At 36.6% G+C, this 16432-nt stretch overlaps 2 protein-coding genes across 10 annotated transcripts; one reads left to right on the top strand and one right to left on the bottom strand.

Moving 5' to 3' along the window:
• Nucleotides 70–3734, top strand: LOC109721609 (pentatricopeptide repeat-containing protein At3g29290). Of its 5 annotated transcripts, none has more exons than XM_020249309.1 (4): nt 70–152; nt 443–2275; nt 2799–3009; nt 3148–3734. In XM_020249309.1, exons 2-3 carry the CDS (start codon nt 686–688, stop codon nt 2985–2987), a joined length of 1779 nt encoding a protein of 592 aa, XP_020104898.1. In that variant the 5' UTR covers nt 70–152; nt 443–685; the 3' UTR covers nt 2988–3009; nt 3148–3734. The 5 variants fall into 5 exon arrangements, with proteins under 5 accessions (XP_020104898.1, XP_020104899.1, XP_020104900.1 ...); XM_020249310.1 differs by having other exon boundaries at nt 142–209; XM_020249308.1 differs by lacking the exon at nt 70–152 and adding an exon at nt 162–249.
• LOC109721608 (calponin homology domain-containing protein DDB_G0272472-like) lies at nt 4105–12920 on the bottom strand. 5 transcript variants are annotated; one of them, XM_020249303.1, is made up of 9 exons: nt 12620–12920; nt 12322–12514; nt 10772–11950; nt 8724–10445; nt 7202–8314; nt 6415–6519; nt 6192–6281; nt 5321–5431; nt 4105–5231 (listed from the first exon to the last, which is right to left on the bottom strand). In XM_020249303.1, exons 2-9 carry the CDS (start codon nt 12382–12384, stop codon nt 4722–4724), a joined length of 4893 nt encoding a protein of 1630 aa, XP_020104892.1. In that variant the 5' UTR covers nt 12385–12514; nt 12620–12920; the 3' UTR covers nt 4105–4721. The 5 variants fall into 5 exon arrangements, with proteins under 5 accessions (XP_020104892.1, XP_020104893.1, XP_020104891.1 ...); XM_020249304.1 differs by having other exon boundaries at nt 12322–12421; XM_020249302.1 differs by having other exon boundaries at nt 12322–12418.

Here is a 16432-nt window from a genome sequence, read left to right as displayed (position 1 = left end):
ACCGGGCATCCATTTGGGCCTTTTTCTAAACTTTATATTTAAAAAAAAACAAAGAAACTTGGGCCCAAATTGTGAAGTATTATTATTATTATTATTATCCCTTCCACATTATACTTCGCTACAAATTTAGAAATTCTTAAAAAAAGTTTCGGGTAAGTTTTTAGCAATCCAATACCCCTCCCGAGTGATACAAAAACAACAACTACTAGGTTTTGGTTTTCCTTCATCATACTGAGCATAAGAAACTGAGTTCGTTCGTTCTCTCTTTTTTTTTTTATTTTTCTTGGTTTTTTCTGTGAAAAAAATCGGTTTTCTGAAGTGTAGGCACACTAAAACTGATGCTGGTGGTGGCAAAATTTGATCTTTCCTGCTTTTTTGACCTCAAAATTGGATTTTTGTTATATGGTATCTCCTAATCTTTGAGGATTTCTTATTTATTCAGGTGTATTTTGGTGTTTCTGGTGGGCGAAGAGCATGGTAGTTTTATCTGATTGTTGGAGGGTTTTTGGTGTAAATTTGGCATTTTGCACATTGGAAATGGAATATCCCTTCTTTTGATGTTAGGAAATTTGGAGATAATTGTGACAAATTGATATATTTCCCTTTTTTTTTTGGAGTAATTTTTCCATAATTTGGGGCTTAGATAGACAGAGTTAGGGGATTTTTGTTGTCTTAGCTTGTAAATATGGCTGTATTGGTGAGAGGTTGCTGCACAAATTGTGATTTGTATCATCAAATCACTCTTCAGAGCTACTCAATTAACAGAAGAAGAGAACCCAATGTTCCATATTTCCAGCAGAAATTTAAGTTAGTCGGCGAGAAAAGTCGAAGATTTCTAGTTATCAATAAGTTTAATTCAAACAGTGGTAGTTTGAATAGAGATAGTGCATGGGTGTGTAAAGTTGCCTCCTTTTGTTGTGAATCTGGTGTTACTAACAAAGAAGAAGCTGTTAACATGAGGATTTGGAGTCAAGAAGACGAATTTTCTGCAGATATTTATGAAGAAGATCAATTAGCTCTTATGACTCCAATTGATCGAGAGGAGCTCAGTGGTGAGCCTAAAAACCGGTTGTTGGCTCCTGACTCGAAGAAGCAGGTAGCGAATCCTGAAACGAAGTTGCATTTCTTGGAGGAAAGGGATGAAGAACTATTATCGAAAAGGCTGCTACACCTTAGCCGATTGAACAAAGCCAGAAGTGCTCTAGAACTCTATATGTCGATGGAAGCATCAGGTCTTCAACCAAATGCCCATGCTTGTAACTCTCTTCTCTCTTGTCTTGTTCGTAATGGGACTCTAACTGATGCATTGAGAGTATTTGAGATTATGAGAAAGAATGAAACGGCGAGTGGTCATGCGTATAGCTTGATGCTCAAAGCTGTTGCCAACGATCAAGGTTTTGATGCTGCAGTGGAAATGTTCAGCAAATTGGAGGAAGAAGCCGCATCCAAGAAAAACTTTGACGTGATTGTTTTCAACACAATGATATCGGTAACTGGGAGAGCAAAAAATTGGGTTGAAACGGAGAGAATTTGGAGAAAACTCAGTAGTGCTGCTATCTCAGGAACATCGACTACTTATGGCTTGTTGGTAAGCACTTTTGTGCAGTGTGGGCAGACAGAGTTGGCGCTTTCCGCTTACCATGAAATGCTTCAGAATGGACTCGAACCGAGCGAGGATATTATGAAAGCTATCATCGCTTCATGCACCAAAGAAGGCAAGTGGGAATTGGGTCTAAGCACTTTTAGGAGAATGCTGAATTGTGGGATAAAGCCAAATATCATTGTTTTTAATTCTATCATCAACTGCCTTGGAAAGGCTGGAGAGGACGGGCTTGCTTTTCATGTATATTATCTTCTGAAATCTTCGGGCCTTAAAGCTGATGAATATACATGGAGTGCATTATTGACTGCCTTATACCGGTCTAGTCGGCATTCTGATGCCCTAAAACTTCTTCAGGGGATTAAAAAAGAAGACGGTTCAAAGTTAAATGAGCAGCACTATAATATAGCTTTAATGGCTTGTCAAAGACTTGGTTTATGGGAGCGAGGTTTACAACTTCTATGGCAGATGGAAAAAAGTGGGGTGCAAATATCAGTTGTATCTTATAATCATGCTATAAGTGCTTGCGAGGTTGCGAGGGAGCCAAAAGTAGGCTTAGAAATCTATCGACGGATGATTCACCGGAGATGTTCTCCAGATACATTCACATACTTGTCCTTGATCAGAGCTTGTGTATGGGGATCTCTCTGGAATGAAGTTGAGGAAATATTGGAGGTACTCTCATTTTCTTTTTTGGATTCATACTTTTGCAAATGTAGGTTTTCAAAGCAGAAGCGACATGGCTTAATCTTAGTAAGCTTACGATTCCTTGCCATATAAATTCCCATTTATGATAGTCTTGATAAGTATGCTTTAAGGTGAGGTGGAGTGCGCGTCAATGAAATAAACTTTTGACCTATTTTATCTTTTTTGATGTTCACAGTAATATATGTTCTGAAATAAACATAAATCTGTGGAGAAAAACATTTCACGATAGATTAAACGTGGGTTGCATACATGTTCTCTTTCTGTACGAACCATTGCATGCGTCACTGCAAAACGATTTTTCTAATAGCCTGTCTCTTTAGAATTAGCTGTTTAGGTATAGCTATTGTTGCAGGTAGCAGGTAGAAGTCATTTTTTGTCGTTAATTCCTTTTTATGCCTTTCGGATGTTTCGAAATATCTTTACTTATATTCTGTACTGAACTAAATTGTTGTTACTTAATAGCTTAATTATTTTATTTCGAATGCAACAGTGCGTTTCACCAGATTCTTCCCTCTATAACGCACTTATTCATGGATTCTGCTTGCGAGGCAAGATAATATTAGCTAAGAAGCTATACAATAAGATGCAAAACTTGGGGCTTAAACCAGATGGCAAAACAAGGGCATTGATGCTTCAGCACTTGCCAAGTAATAAAGTTCAGCGACGTCGAGCGGCATAGGTTTCAAAATGAGCAGCAAAAGGTAATCCCTCTACCGCTTTCAATAGGGAATAACACCTTTTACCTTCCTGTAGGACAACCTAGTGGAATAAATGTAATAGTAATGTAGAGGGAAGTAAAATAAAGTCTCTTCACTAATATTCCCGATTATTCCATGCAGAATAAAGAGCGGAAGTTCCATCTACCCATATTAATTTACACTCTTCCTCCTATTTAGCAGCAATGCGAAATTCTCAGCCGTGGAAATGAGTATAAGCGCTTGAGTGCTCGTTTTGCTTGATTGCTTTAGGAAGAAAAGACAGCGACGTGGTTCGAGTACTCTTTCTGATACTTTGCTTCATCCTTTGGGATGATGAACTTTCATTCAGATGTGCTGTTCGAGCGGATTGAAGCATTTATCTTGCAAATTGGAAGCAGAAGTTTTGGTTTTGAGGCTATACCTTTGGGGCCCAGAAGCTTATTTTGGTTTCCTGCTTCAGCCGTGACTTTTTAGAATTTCTTTGCTCACGAAATGCCTGGCTTTATTCTTATGGCAAAACAAGATCGCAGCGGCTTCACGTATAGAGATTGGGATGTGGATGTAAAATGCTTTCTTACTCAAACAATTGAGTCCCTGTCAAATGCATATTCTAACCTGTGTTGTGTTTGCTGTACATTCTGCATAATAGCTTTACCTCTGAAGATTTTCCAGCAAGTCAGCATATAGAAAGATTACACTACTTTTTTATCCAGGATTCTTTGATCTTCTGTTTACTCTCTCTCTCTCTCTCTCTATTTTTGTTTGAAATGTTCAGTTGACCATATACATTTCTTCTATTTAGTAAATGACATTAAAAGTATCATACAAATGAATGTGTATGCCAGAGGAAATCACCACAGAATAGTGTTCATGCTTCTTCTTTAGAATAGTATTTTCCGCCTATCCAACTGATGGTTGGTTAACTTTTGCGGAGAGCAGAAGCTTTTGTCCTCTCCTCGTCTACTTTCGCCTTTTTTCAGTCGATCAGGCTCATGAGATTTGATCTCTATGGTTGATGGCATCTTTTTCAATGCAAAGCGTAATGACTTGTCAGGATTTGAATTGCGCAAGATAACTGAAAAATCTCGATCTTGAGCGAAGAATGTAAAAATTCGGTATACATATATTTCATTCAATTTCCGATTTGCACCAAGGAAACAGTTCACCGAATAATAAAATCATAAGACAACAAAGAAGCCTCCATTTGTACATCATATGTGTGTATTATTTAATTTTAAGGTGAGTAATACTTGAATTGCCAAAAGGCAATAGTGTTCTGATCCACACATAAAACAAAAATTCTCCATTCTTTGGAAGCTCAGTGGAAGCATAAAAACTCTCCCGCTCACCTTCTCAACATGACTCTTACTTTCGTGGTAAGTATACACGAAAATTCTTTACATTGATTCCTCATACCCTGCTTAGGAGCACAACCAGAAAAGACAACTTCACCACGCAGGGAAAATTTCAAATTAAATGTTGAATCTTCCCTGTTTCTAGTGGTCAGTGAACTGATTAGAAAAGCCAAGATGGACTCCAGTGGACCTTAACGCCGACGATCAACACTTCGTTTAAACCCAGTTAAAATGTGTAACTGCAGTAATTCCTTCGTACCTTCTACCTATTCATGTAACTTTGTACTTCGTACCATTACGAAGGTCCAAATTAGACTTTCGAATTAAGTAAGTGTCAGTTAATAATACTGTCAAAGACTTTCAGATATCAGTTGAGAAAAACTCTTCAGCTTTATCCAGGAAAGAGATCGGAAATCTTCGATGCAACATGAAACTCGATGAAGTTTCGAACATTGGCAAATTGTGCTTAAGGGCCCAATCATCACAAGTCTTTGTTGCTCTACCATCCCTTTGAATCTTTGGTTTGGTTGCTCTACCGTTGCTTCCTGAAAGAGCCTTCCCCAGATGTCGAGCACCTCTACGGCTTGATCTCATACCCATCTCCCCTGGGAGCTTCCTAGCCTCAACAGCTGTCTGATTGCCATCATTTGGATAATTTGTCATTGAGTTATCTGGAGGTGAGGATTCAGACTGGAAGGTTAACGCTCCCTGCCTACATGACTTGATCAATGAAAGTAGCATCTCAGTGCTGAGTTCTTGCTGAACCACACCCTTGTTTTGGTCACACCCATAACATGCAGCCACAAGCGTGGTTGCTAAGATGGGTATCAATTCCGGGTCGCTGAAGAAAACAAAAGGCAGATCGCAGATCTGTTTTTTGTTTTTTATCTAAATAGAATTAGATATGATGTAAAGTTGTAAGAAGTTGTGATAAGAGTAAATTATTTAGGGATTATGACCTTGTGGAGTATGGTTGGACTCTTCCCCCACCGAAGAACTGCTTGGTTGCCGGGATGGAACAAGGCAAAATAACCAAGCAGCAGTAGAGATTCCAGGAGTAGTAAACCAACCTGAAGAGAGAATTTGATAATTGTAGATGCTCGAGTGGTAAGTAGGACATCAAAAAGATAAGAGGCATAAAATAGTACAAAAGAAAAGTTCAAGATATATAAACTGGCAAACATGTAGATCTTGGGATCATCTTAGCTCGGTAAGTTAGTTTCAGCTTCGGCAATGATATACAAGTTTTGGATTATCATGTGATCTCTAGAAAGAAATGACTAATTCGACTTAAAATTAGCCTCAGTTGGCAATCAAACCAAGCTTTACCAACCATGAAGGCAGTATGGTGAGAGTTCAGCCAGAAGCAGTCAGATTACAAAGAAACGCCACTAATGTTTCCATTAGTTGTTCATTTTTTTTCACAAAACTTTGACATGTAAAATTACTTGGAGCTGCCCACTACATTTTATGAAATATACATCAAATAAAGATGTCATAATGGTTCTGAAAAGTTATGTTACAACTTCTTGCATTAATAGATAAAAGAAACTTTCTACTACCATTAAGTAGTAAACCTTTTTCTCTTTTTGAACGAAGTTGCAAAGGTTAATGAATCAGAGGATAAAATCCATCAAAGTATCATGGCAGCCGTATGAAATAGATGCATCTATTAAAAGTAATCATAGTGAAAACAAAGAGTCCATTTTGTGTAGTAAAAAACATTAATAACTACAAACTCACAAAATATGGACCAAGCATTTGGATTAATGATATCATGACACTCCCTGATGTAACTATAGGATGATAATAGATGAATTTACTTGTTACCTGATCATTAGCTGCTTTCCACTTGTTTGTGCAATGAGTTAGCAGAAAACTGATTAGATGAAAGAATTCCATTTGTAGATCCGATCTAGCCTGTAATTCATATGCGTGAGGACCTTGTAGATCATAAAAGGGAAGTATAGACATATGAATATGTGCAGAAATAAGCTTTAAAAGAGTAAATGACGATTATCTCCAGCTCCGAAAGTTCAACACATTTACTTACCAACATACTCTGTAAGAGAGTAATATCCAAGATTGCCAGATTGTTCAAAATCTTTAGTACGCCAGTAGCTACTTCTTCAAAATTTGATGGGAGAATATAGGAGGCCTGAAATTAAAGCAGATTATAGCACATGTTATATACCACATAATGCACAAGAGAATACTTAGAAAATACTTGATAATTAATATGTATTTCATTCCTTAAGAATGGAGCTCAGGTGAAGGTAAGAAAACTGCCTTTTTTGTACAAAGGTACACTCGTACTCGAATTTTAACTTTCTTTACTTCGTGTATTTTACCTTCTAGATATTGTTCTTGCTTCCTCTCATTTATAATAAAATCACTTTTCTTTTAAAGGTAAAAATAATTAAATATCTAACTAAATGAGTGATCCAAAACCAAAATCAGCAGGGGAACAAACAGGGAACTAATGCATATATGTGACCAAAACAATGGGCATTGGTTATGATTAGGTTTTAATGCTAATTAGATTATCATTTACTAATTAAATTGGGGTTTTTATTCCTAGAAGATTACGGCTAATATTTCTAACAGCAATACTATAGCGTAAGCAAATAATACTGCAGCCTCAATTGTAGTATTTCTTGCAAGGGAAAGGCCTTGCCAAACTCTAGTGAACAAATAAAACTCATTTAAATTACAAGAAAATTTTAAAAATTGTTCCGTAAGGCCAAAATAATAACATCTGCCTATCTAACTGGTTACATGCAATGGAAGATCAGATCCCACAAATGACAATCCGTTTTCAAGTATGTATACACTTTTACCTGCTCAGATGACAATTTATTGTTTGCCTGAAGAAGCACAGCTGTTAAAAGGGAAGGAAGACTGACAAGGCTTGTCTCAGCTATAGCAGAAAGAATAAATGCCACTGGTTGCTTCAGTTTATCAACATTCCTTCTCCCAACATTATCGCCCAGGGTATAATTGTCACTTTCTTTTTTCCTCTCCAAAGAAATGTTTATAGAGTTCTTTTCATCTTTCTGAGGCAAAGTTGTCCCAAGATGCTCTTCTATCACATTGAGGGACGCACCTGAGACAGCCCTTTCTTGTACCTTCAGTGCATAGTCAGAATCATCCAAAATACTTGAAATTTCCAATGACCCTTTTTTATTTTCCTCAAGCAATGTTTCTCCCTCTGATTTATCTAGCAATGATTTTTCAATTGGAAGTAACTTACCATTCCCTAAAATCTCATTGCTTTTCTTTTCCACTATAGATCGTTCTATTCTATCTTGAGAATCTGAATTTTCGTACTTTTGAACTGCATTCGCCGTTGGTGATTTAGATTTACAAGTTTCCCAATCAATGGACGAGAGTGTTCCAGGTCTAGAAGTCAATACAGCTAAAAGATTCAAACCATAGAGAATAGATGATGGAAATGGAGTTCCTTCCACCTGCGGCCGGTCATAAAGGGCAAACAGATCGCGGAGATGATGAATGACCTGATAAGCAACTATCAACTCTATCAACCCATCCTGCATTTGAATCTGTTTATCATTCAAACGTCCATGGCCAACAATTATAGTCACAGTCCATAGAAAGCCATCCAAGACTTCAGCAACTGACTCCAAATTATCAGTTGATGTTTTGCTCAGGAGGGGGGTCGTACTGCTGGGATTGGAAGAAGCTGCTACTTTAATGTAGTTCTCAAGCGATGAAGACAGCATTGGGATTAGAGGAGGCAAGAGATTTTGTGCAAGAAAATAGCTTTGATTTGCTGGGAGCGACAGCAACACTCTCAACAATCGTAAAAGATAGACTGTCACCTGACAAGCTTCGGGCTTTGAAGTGTGAGAAGCCACTAAAGATGAAGCAATGAAATCCAGCAAACCAGCTTGGCGGGATGCATGTAGCTCGAGGTCCTTCCCCTCTAAAAACTGTTTGACAACAAAAGTATAGCAGAGGCATAAACTATCAAAAAAGGATGAGATATAATAATATTAAGCACTTTCAGTCAAAAGCTATTAGTTGGGACTATGGGCCTCTTTACACGAGTAGGAGCTTATGCAGAAATTTTGCTTGATTAGAGCCGTTCGAAAAAGCACTAAAACTTTTTCATCAAATTCTCCTTAACAGCTTCTCATTACAGCAGAAGTAGAAACTAGCTTCTTCCTTTGAGACACAAAAGTTTATTTCAACTTCTTGTTGCAAGGAAATTTTTGCTCTTTGGAGTGAAGAAGCTGTTCACGAGGCTAGGCCAAACAGATTTTGTCTGCCTATCGCAGTACAAGTTATCCTACAAAAATAGGCAGCAAGGAAATAACTACGAAGTTCTAGATAAAATACCTTTATTATGTCACCAACAATCAATCCAATGCTTGCAGCCCCTTCCTTTCTAGCTTGACGAAGTCGTTGAAGATCCTGCAGCCATCTGATAATTTTGACCCTTGCAGCTCCTACTGCAGCTCTATACGCAATCCCTGTATTTTCAACAGTAATTGGAGGTTCAATAAAGTCATGCTTGAGTGCCATAAGCCTCTGGCGAATCTTCTTTATTCTTCTCTTCAATGAGTGCTGGCGAGCTGCAATGACTGTCCCAGCAGCAGAATCTCCAGCATGAGAATTGGATGTATTTTGGTATTCTTCGCCACTATTTGTTGAAATAGACCTACTTTGACTCTCTTTATTTAAAGAGCGGCGTTGTAGAGGCGAGGATTGGTCTCTGAAGTCCATTGATGCTTTCTCACGTATTTGCTCGAGGTAGGACTTCCTTCGCTGTTCACTTTCACGAAGCCTTTCAGCTAACCTTTGTGCTAAGAGTTCAGCTTCCTCTTGTTGAGCTTTAGCTCTAATCTCTTTCCGTCTCAGCTGTTCCATAGCTTTTGCTTCCCGTGCAGCACTCGATGCTTTGCGCTCCTCTTCTCTTCTAACTTGGGCTTCTTCCTTCTTACGTTGTATCTCAGCAAGCCGCTGCAACTTCTCAGCTTCAAGAAGCCTTCTGCGCTCCAGAACAGCTTCTTCCCTTGCAGTGTCCTCCTTTTGCTTAATTCTTATCACCTGTAGCTTCTCAGCTCTCCGCATTTGTGAATCAAGAAGCTTCTGTCGCAAAATCAATTTTTTATTCTCTTCATTTAACGAAGTAATAAACCGAACCTCATTAACCTTACTGCTTTCATCTCCAGCCCGTTTTACGACTTGAGCCAAATAAGCCTCATGGCGGGACTCACTTCTTTGGTGTCGTGCATTCATTACTTCTCTGAGTTTTAAGCTACGAACAGCTTGCCACTCATTTACTCGATTCAATTTTTCAGATGTTCTTTGAAGCCTTTGAACTCTCTCATTCTCTAGTTGGTTCCTAATCCTCATCGCTCGAGCATGCTTTTCTTCTGCCTCCCTTCTCACATCTAAAGCACTCTTTTTCTTCTTTTCAGGGGACATCAGCTTGTCACGTAATATTTTAGCTCGCTCAATTCCTTTCCTACCCATTCCAGGTGAGTGTGAAACACGAGAACTTCGAATTGGAGATTTAAGTATATCCTCCCAGTTCCTTTTCTCTTTCCAAGCATCAAGAGACTTCCATGGCGCAGTATATTGCTTTTCCTTCTCCTTCTCTTTGTCAAAAGATGAAGTTTGACTTTTTACTGAGTAAATGGTCATCGGTTGCTTATCAAGCCTATTTCCAGCCATCTCTTTATCTTTCTTTGGTAAGTGCTTATCCATTTCAGTAATTGGTTCAAGTGGTTCTCTCTTGCTCTTTCCAGCAACAAAAGTACGCAAGCCTGTTCTACTAGTTTCACTGTTCTGCTTCTCCCTGTTTGGCCTCTTCTGATCAGAATCCAAAGTTCTGCTCTTTCTTCCAGCACTCATGCGTGGATCAGTACCATTTGAGGATGTATCATTCATTATTGATGAACTCTCCGGAACTAGCTTAGTACTCTTAGAAGCCTCCAGCTCTTCCACACCTATAGCTACATTGTTACGAGCTCTTTCTAATTGGATTTTTTTAAAAGCCTCCAGAGACGAAGATAATATCTCAGCCCTTTGAGGTGAAGTCGTCATTCGCCTAACCTGCATAACGCAAGTAATAACTTAGGATTTCAAAAAACCATGCAGTCACATTTAGTTTTTAGTGAAATTCTAGCTGATAGCTAGATGAATTGGAGTTTAAGAGTGTTTTTGGGACAAAATATGTCATTTGAAGTTGCAAGAGACTGCATGAAACCACACAGATTATCCATGATTGATAAAGAGTTCATGAGAAAAATACAGCAGCATCAGTACAATTCCCTCTACCATGCTAGGAAAATCAGAGAAAAATACAGCAGCATCAGTACAATTCCCTCTACGATGCAAGAAAAATCAGAAAAGAATAAGTATGAGGTGAAAGCGCCCACCTCCCATGAAAGAGCATGCGGCCTCCGATGGTCAGCCTTCACTGTCATCGCCATCCCATCTTTTGGTGAATGCAAAGAAGACTTCTTGGTATTATCAAAATGTTCAACTCTACATTTCAGTTCCCTGAAATCCGATGTGGCTTCTTCAAGAACAAGTATAGCTTCATCCATCTGCTCCCTATCACATTCTAATTCACACAAAAGGTAAAGTTCATCTACAGCCCTGTTTAGATTTTCAAAAAGGAAGCACCAAAGCCTTTGCCTAAATCTTTCTTTGCTCTCCAATTCACCTTCTCCTACCTCAGCAACACCCTGTTGCCACAACTGCTCATTTATGGCATCTGTAACTGAAGCAGTAACTGAACTTTCAGCATCAATATTCATTTGAGAAAGCGTAGCACTATGAACCTGTAATTCTGAGGTACTTGAGGGCTCATTATCAAATTTATCACAAGTTTCCGGCAGCTTAATTCTTAAAACTCCTTGAATTGGTGATGAGGGACAATTTTCTGCAGCCATTTCATCCCCACATTCGTTTTCTGTATTTTTTGAAACTTCCTGGTTTTCTTGGAAATTCCCAAGATTATCAACACTTGTAGATACTTTGTAAGTTTCCTTCAAGGCCTCAACAGAATCTCCATCCAAATCAGAACATCTACTAAGAAGCTGCTCAGCATATTCAGACGATAATTTAGCATTTCCCTCAAAAACCTGAGGATTAGATGGCCCATCCAACACTGAAACAAGTAGCTTTAATGATTCTTTGTCCTGTTTATCATTAACTGCAGATTTTGGACTCTCAGCCTTATCTAAACTATTCAAATCTTTAACCTCCTTACTAATTTCAGGAACTACATTAGAACTTTCCTCTCTTAATACTTCATCAGGCACTCCGGTTCCATGCTTCAAATCTTCGGTACGCATGTTTTGAGAAGTAATCTCCTGATCAATAAGAAGTTCATCACTCTGATCAATTTCCGGTGATTGAGAACAAGAAGTAACAGATACATTTTGCTGGCCAGAGAAGCCATGCCCTAATTTTGAGGGCGAGAATTGCTGCCTGCCATGCCAATTTCCAGTGTCATCATTACTGGAATGGTGTGGAAAGAGCGTCGGGGCTTTATAAAACGATCCCCCAGAAGCCTTTTGTATTAAGAGCTTTGAGTTGCTTCTGTGTTTCTGCAGAAAAAAGTACCATGATAGGTCATCGTCGCAATGCATAGGTCAATCTTAGCTCTTTAAGTCATAATTTATCATTTAGCACTGTCACATAGAAGTCGAACTCCGACATCTAGATTTAATGGATACTTGACAAAAAAAAGAAGTGTGACAAAATTCTTAACTTATGTGACACGGAAATTTTTTTTCTCAGTTTTGTTCTTTAATTATAGAATTACTCATGAATAATACAAACAATGCATGTCTAATTTGAAGTGAAGTGGTATTATGTAGGCAAGAGAATTGTTATGTCATAACCCTTCTCAGATATCAAATTAAATAAAAATATCAAATTAAATAAAAGTAAAAGATTTAATTAGAAGCAGTAATACCTTTTTCACTTCAAACCAACCCGATCCCTGATCATCCCCTACTTCATCCGCATTCTCCATCATCAAATCTTTCTCAATCTCCCACACATTCCTGCAACTGCTACAACATTAAATAAAACACGTATAAACTCCCCATCTTTACCAGCAACGCATACTCCACGAAACCCCTAGAGCAAAACCCAACAAGCTTTCCCTAAATTAAGAAGCAAATTATGCAACTCCCACAAGAAAAAATGCCATTAAACCCTAAAATTTACAGAACAAAAACGAAACAGCAAAGGAAAGAGGAAGAAACCACCTCAAAAATTCTCAGAAACACAGCCATTTCCTCTAAGACCAGTGCAATCGGTAGGGCTCGAATTGGAGCTCAAAATCCTCCTAAATTTGGAGAAATTCAGAAGCTGGGTAATAAAAAATCCTCGAAATTACTACGTAAATGGATCGATCGGGGATCGAGCACTTCCTTCGATCTCTTCTCCGCATTCGATAGCGGCCTCGAAGGGAGCTTCACACGTAGAAGCGATTGCTTCTATACGGAGAGGTCGCGTCGGAGGAGAATGAAATCGCACGAGGAGAGAGAAAGGAGGTGCGAGAGTGGATTTTTTTTTTTCATTTTAACCATTTAAAAATTTATAATTGATTAAATAATCTTTCAAAAAAAAAAAAATTCATATAATCCTGTTTTATCCATTTCACTGTAGCGGTATAAGAATAATTAAAAGTAATAAAATTCAAACTAATTCACCATCCTTTTTTCTTTTTTTTTCTATTAGAGGATTCACCGTATTTTTTAAACAAATACAAAATGAAGAATAATTTATTGTTTCTTTCAATTTCTATATATAATTTTAATAATTATATAAAATTTTAATAAATTACGTATAATCTTAATAACTTAAAATATTCTAACAATCTATTTATATAATTTTAATTATAAATAAAACTTAGATAATCCTCATATAATTTTAATAACTTAAAAAAATTCTTACAATTTTTATAAAAATAATATAAAAATGACGAATCATTCACCGCTTCTCTCTGAAGGCGGTAAATACTTCATTGTATTTCTCAAGTTAGTTGATCAAATAAAATTTTGAAAAAATTATTTGACACATTAAAAATTTTAATAGAATTACTGTAAAAAAAAATTCTATGAGAATCGGAGCTGGATGGGGTTTCATACTAATAACACAATTGCCGAGGGGGTTAAGTGAAAATGTGTTAAGAATTATGGTCGGAACATCGACACCGTCCGCTCCGTGGGCTATTATAAAGTGGGAGAGACCGACCGTCCCTAGAGCAAGCGGCAAAGGGCTTGATGGTTGGTACCCGAAACTCAAATTCAAATCCTAGTTGATTTATATTTCGAGCTAAGTTTATTTCTAAATGAAATAAACGGAGCGGGCAGCATGCTACCTATCTCTCTCAAAAAAAAAAAAAAATAGTGGGAGAGCTAAATGCCTTCAGTCAACGATATTTTACTTCAAAATTTAAAAAATTTATTTATATTTACAGATTTATTTAGCATATTTTAGGTAATTTTTGTATTATAAGCTTATTAAAGTAATAAATTAGTTTATATTTTGAAATCGAAGTGTCGTTGGTTGGTTCTAATCAAATAAATTAAAATATTGAATAGTAAAAATAAAATTTTGAAAGATTGGATAATCAATTCAAAATATTTTATATTTTTAAGTGAGTTTTGTATGTCCTTACCTTCCATTTTTCATAATTGGCATTTTTTGAAAAAAAAAATAAACATAAATTGATTGACTAGCCTGAATAAAAATTTAATATTGACATTTCTTATATGACCACCTATTAACCTAAATAAAGCCACAATATTTCTTGCCACGTGGCAAGAAACCCTTCATCTTCATAATAATAATAATATATAATATAATATAATAATCTATTAACCCCTCTCCTATATAATTCATTAATGTTTTATCAATTAATTCTATATTAACGTTTCACCTATTAATTATAATGTTTCATCTATTAATTCTTTCTCTTTTTTTTTTGTAATAACTCTCTCTCTCCCACCCCTTCCCCTCATATTAATTATAATGTTTCATTTATTAATTCTATTTTTTTTTTTGTAATAACTCTCTCTCCTCCACCCCTTCCCCTCCCCTCTCCTCCCTAACTATACGTTCTTGGCCGTATAGTATATGATTCATTAATATTTCATCAATTATTTGTATATTAACATTTCATCAATTAATGATAATTATAATCATAATTGATTACTAGACCAATTATTCATAGCCACCGTTTCATTCTTTCATTTTGTTAATTTTTTTATGAAATTTTAAAATATATTTACCTAATATGTAAAAGAATTAGATTTTAAATTTAGGCTCTCAGTATCAATCATTACAAGATTAATTCTATTTGAATGTTCTCACGCTGATTTTTCTCTACACATTTCGCCTTTGCAATTTCCATGCCACCGATCCCATCCGTTAGTATTTTTTTAAAAAATATAACAATTTTTTTATATATATTTGAGTGATTTGGCGAGAATTAGCAATATTTTGAGGTTAATTAGAATTTTTTTGGTTCAATTTGAGCGATTTGGCATGGATAAGTGACATTTTGAAATGCTATGTGTTATAGAAATGCTATATGTTACTTGCACAATTATTGTTCGTATTATATTACACCTTCCAGACTAATAAATGAATAAACAATCTATATTGTAGAGTCCGGCTACTATACTTTTATGAGTATTGGCTCCCTTATACTCATAAGTTTTCGGCCCTTAGATTTATTCCATAATCATTTTCACCCGTTAGATCATACTATTCAACCAACTACCCACTCAACCTTAGGGGACCACTATCATTCTAAGTGGGGATCACCATCATCCTAACCACACATCCCATCAATCAACGGTTAAAAATTTATGAGTACAAGGGGTTCTATACTCATAAAAGTATATAGTAGCCCCAGCCCTATATTGTATATATTAGTATATTTCTATATACTCTAATTAGGATTTACTTAAAATATTTTTTTTCCTGTTGCATCGATTGCTATACAATTATCTATATTGTACCCTTTTTGACATAATAATATTTTATTTAGTTATATTGATATTTTATTATTTATAAATTTTTTATTTTAGCAGTAACTATCCGCCGCATCGCGCAGGTACCTACACTAGTTACATCTAATAGAAGTCAAATGCACAAATTTTAAAGAAACAATTACGATAAATTTAATAGTCTTACCTATGAGAATTGTTCTTTTTTTTTTTTTTAAAGAAAAGGTAGCATGCTACCGCTTCATTTAATTAGAAAGTGAACTTAGCTACAAATTGAGGCAACCAGAGCCTCGATAGATAGAAAACAAGAAAAAAGAAAAAATGAAAGGAAAACTATGAGCACGAAAGAAAGAAAGACAAAAAAGAGAGAGGGAAGAAAAACAATGCAATTCAGGTACAAGACCGTTCCCACAAATCTCTGAGCACTCTGATCTCCAACAACAAGCTTCCCAACATCCCGTCTTGAATTCTGGAAAATTCTCCTGTTATGCTCCAACCGTAGTACTCACCACGTTGCAAATTTTTTTTTTTTTTTGAGAGATAGGTAGCATGCTACCCGCTTCGTTTATTTCATTTAGAAATAAACTTAGCAAGAAATGTGAATCAACTAGGATTCGAACTTGGGTCTCGGGTACCAACCACCAAGCCCTTTGCCACTTGCTCTAGGGACAGTCGGTAATGGTCGTCAATTCTTTATCCCCCTGTGCACCCTTTTTGGCACAACTCATTTGCCATATCTCTGTCGAGGATGGCCGATTGTTAAAAAGTAGTTTATTTGGTAGCAAACCTTTTAGCAATGCCGTAGTGTAAGCGCAGCCAAAAAAGAGATGGTCCATTGTCTCTTTCTCGTCTATACATAATACACAATTCTCATCTCCAACCCAACCTCTTTTAAGAAGGTTGTCCATGATGAGCATATTTTTTTTCAGCACAAGCCAAACGAAAATCTTGACTTTAAGAGAGGATCTGATCTTCTATTGACGTACCGAACCCTTGACTCTAACTCCATCGTCCAAAAGAAATTTATATACCGAGTTGACCCAGAACAATTCGGAGCAT

The sequence above is a fragment of the Ananas comosus genome, linkage group 15 (assembly GCF_001540865.1).
Source record: "Ananas comosus cultivar F153 linkage group 15, ASM154086v1, whole genome shotgun sequence".
Classification (NCBI taxonomy): Eukaryota; Viridiplantae; Streptophyta; class Magnoliopsida; order Poales; family Bromeliaceae; genus Ananas; species Ananas comosus.
The sequence above is the reverse complement of the archived record's forward strand: the minus strand, read 5'-3'. Positions and strand labels throughout refer to the sequence as shown.

Coding starts and splice junctions, on each gene's coding strand:
- LOC109721609 (XM_020249309.1), top strand. CDS start 686: ATGGCTGTATTGGTGAGAGGTTGCTGCACAAATTGTGATTTGTATCAT. Junction 2,276..2,798: donor AAGTTGAGGAAATATTGGAG/GTACTCTCATTT, acceptor CGAATGCAACAG/TGCGTTTCACCAGATTCTTC.
- LOC109721608 (XM_020249303.1), bottom strand. CDS start 12,384: ATGATGGAGAATGCGGATGAAGTAGGGGATGATCAGGGATCGGGTTGG. Junction 8,315..8,723: donor TTGTTGGTGACATAATAAAG/GTATTTTATCTA, acceptor GTTGTCAAACAG/TTTTTAGAGGGGAAGGACCT. Junction 6,520..7,201: donor ATAAATTGTCATCTGAGCAG/GTAAAAGTGTAT, acceptor CTTTAATTTCAG/GCCTCCTATATTCTCCCATC.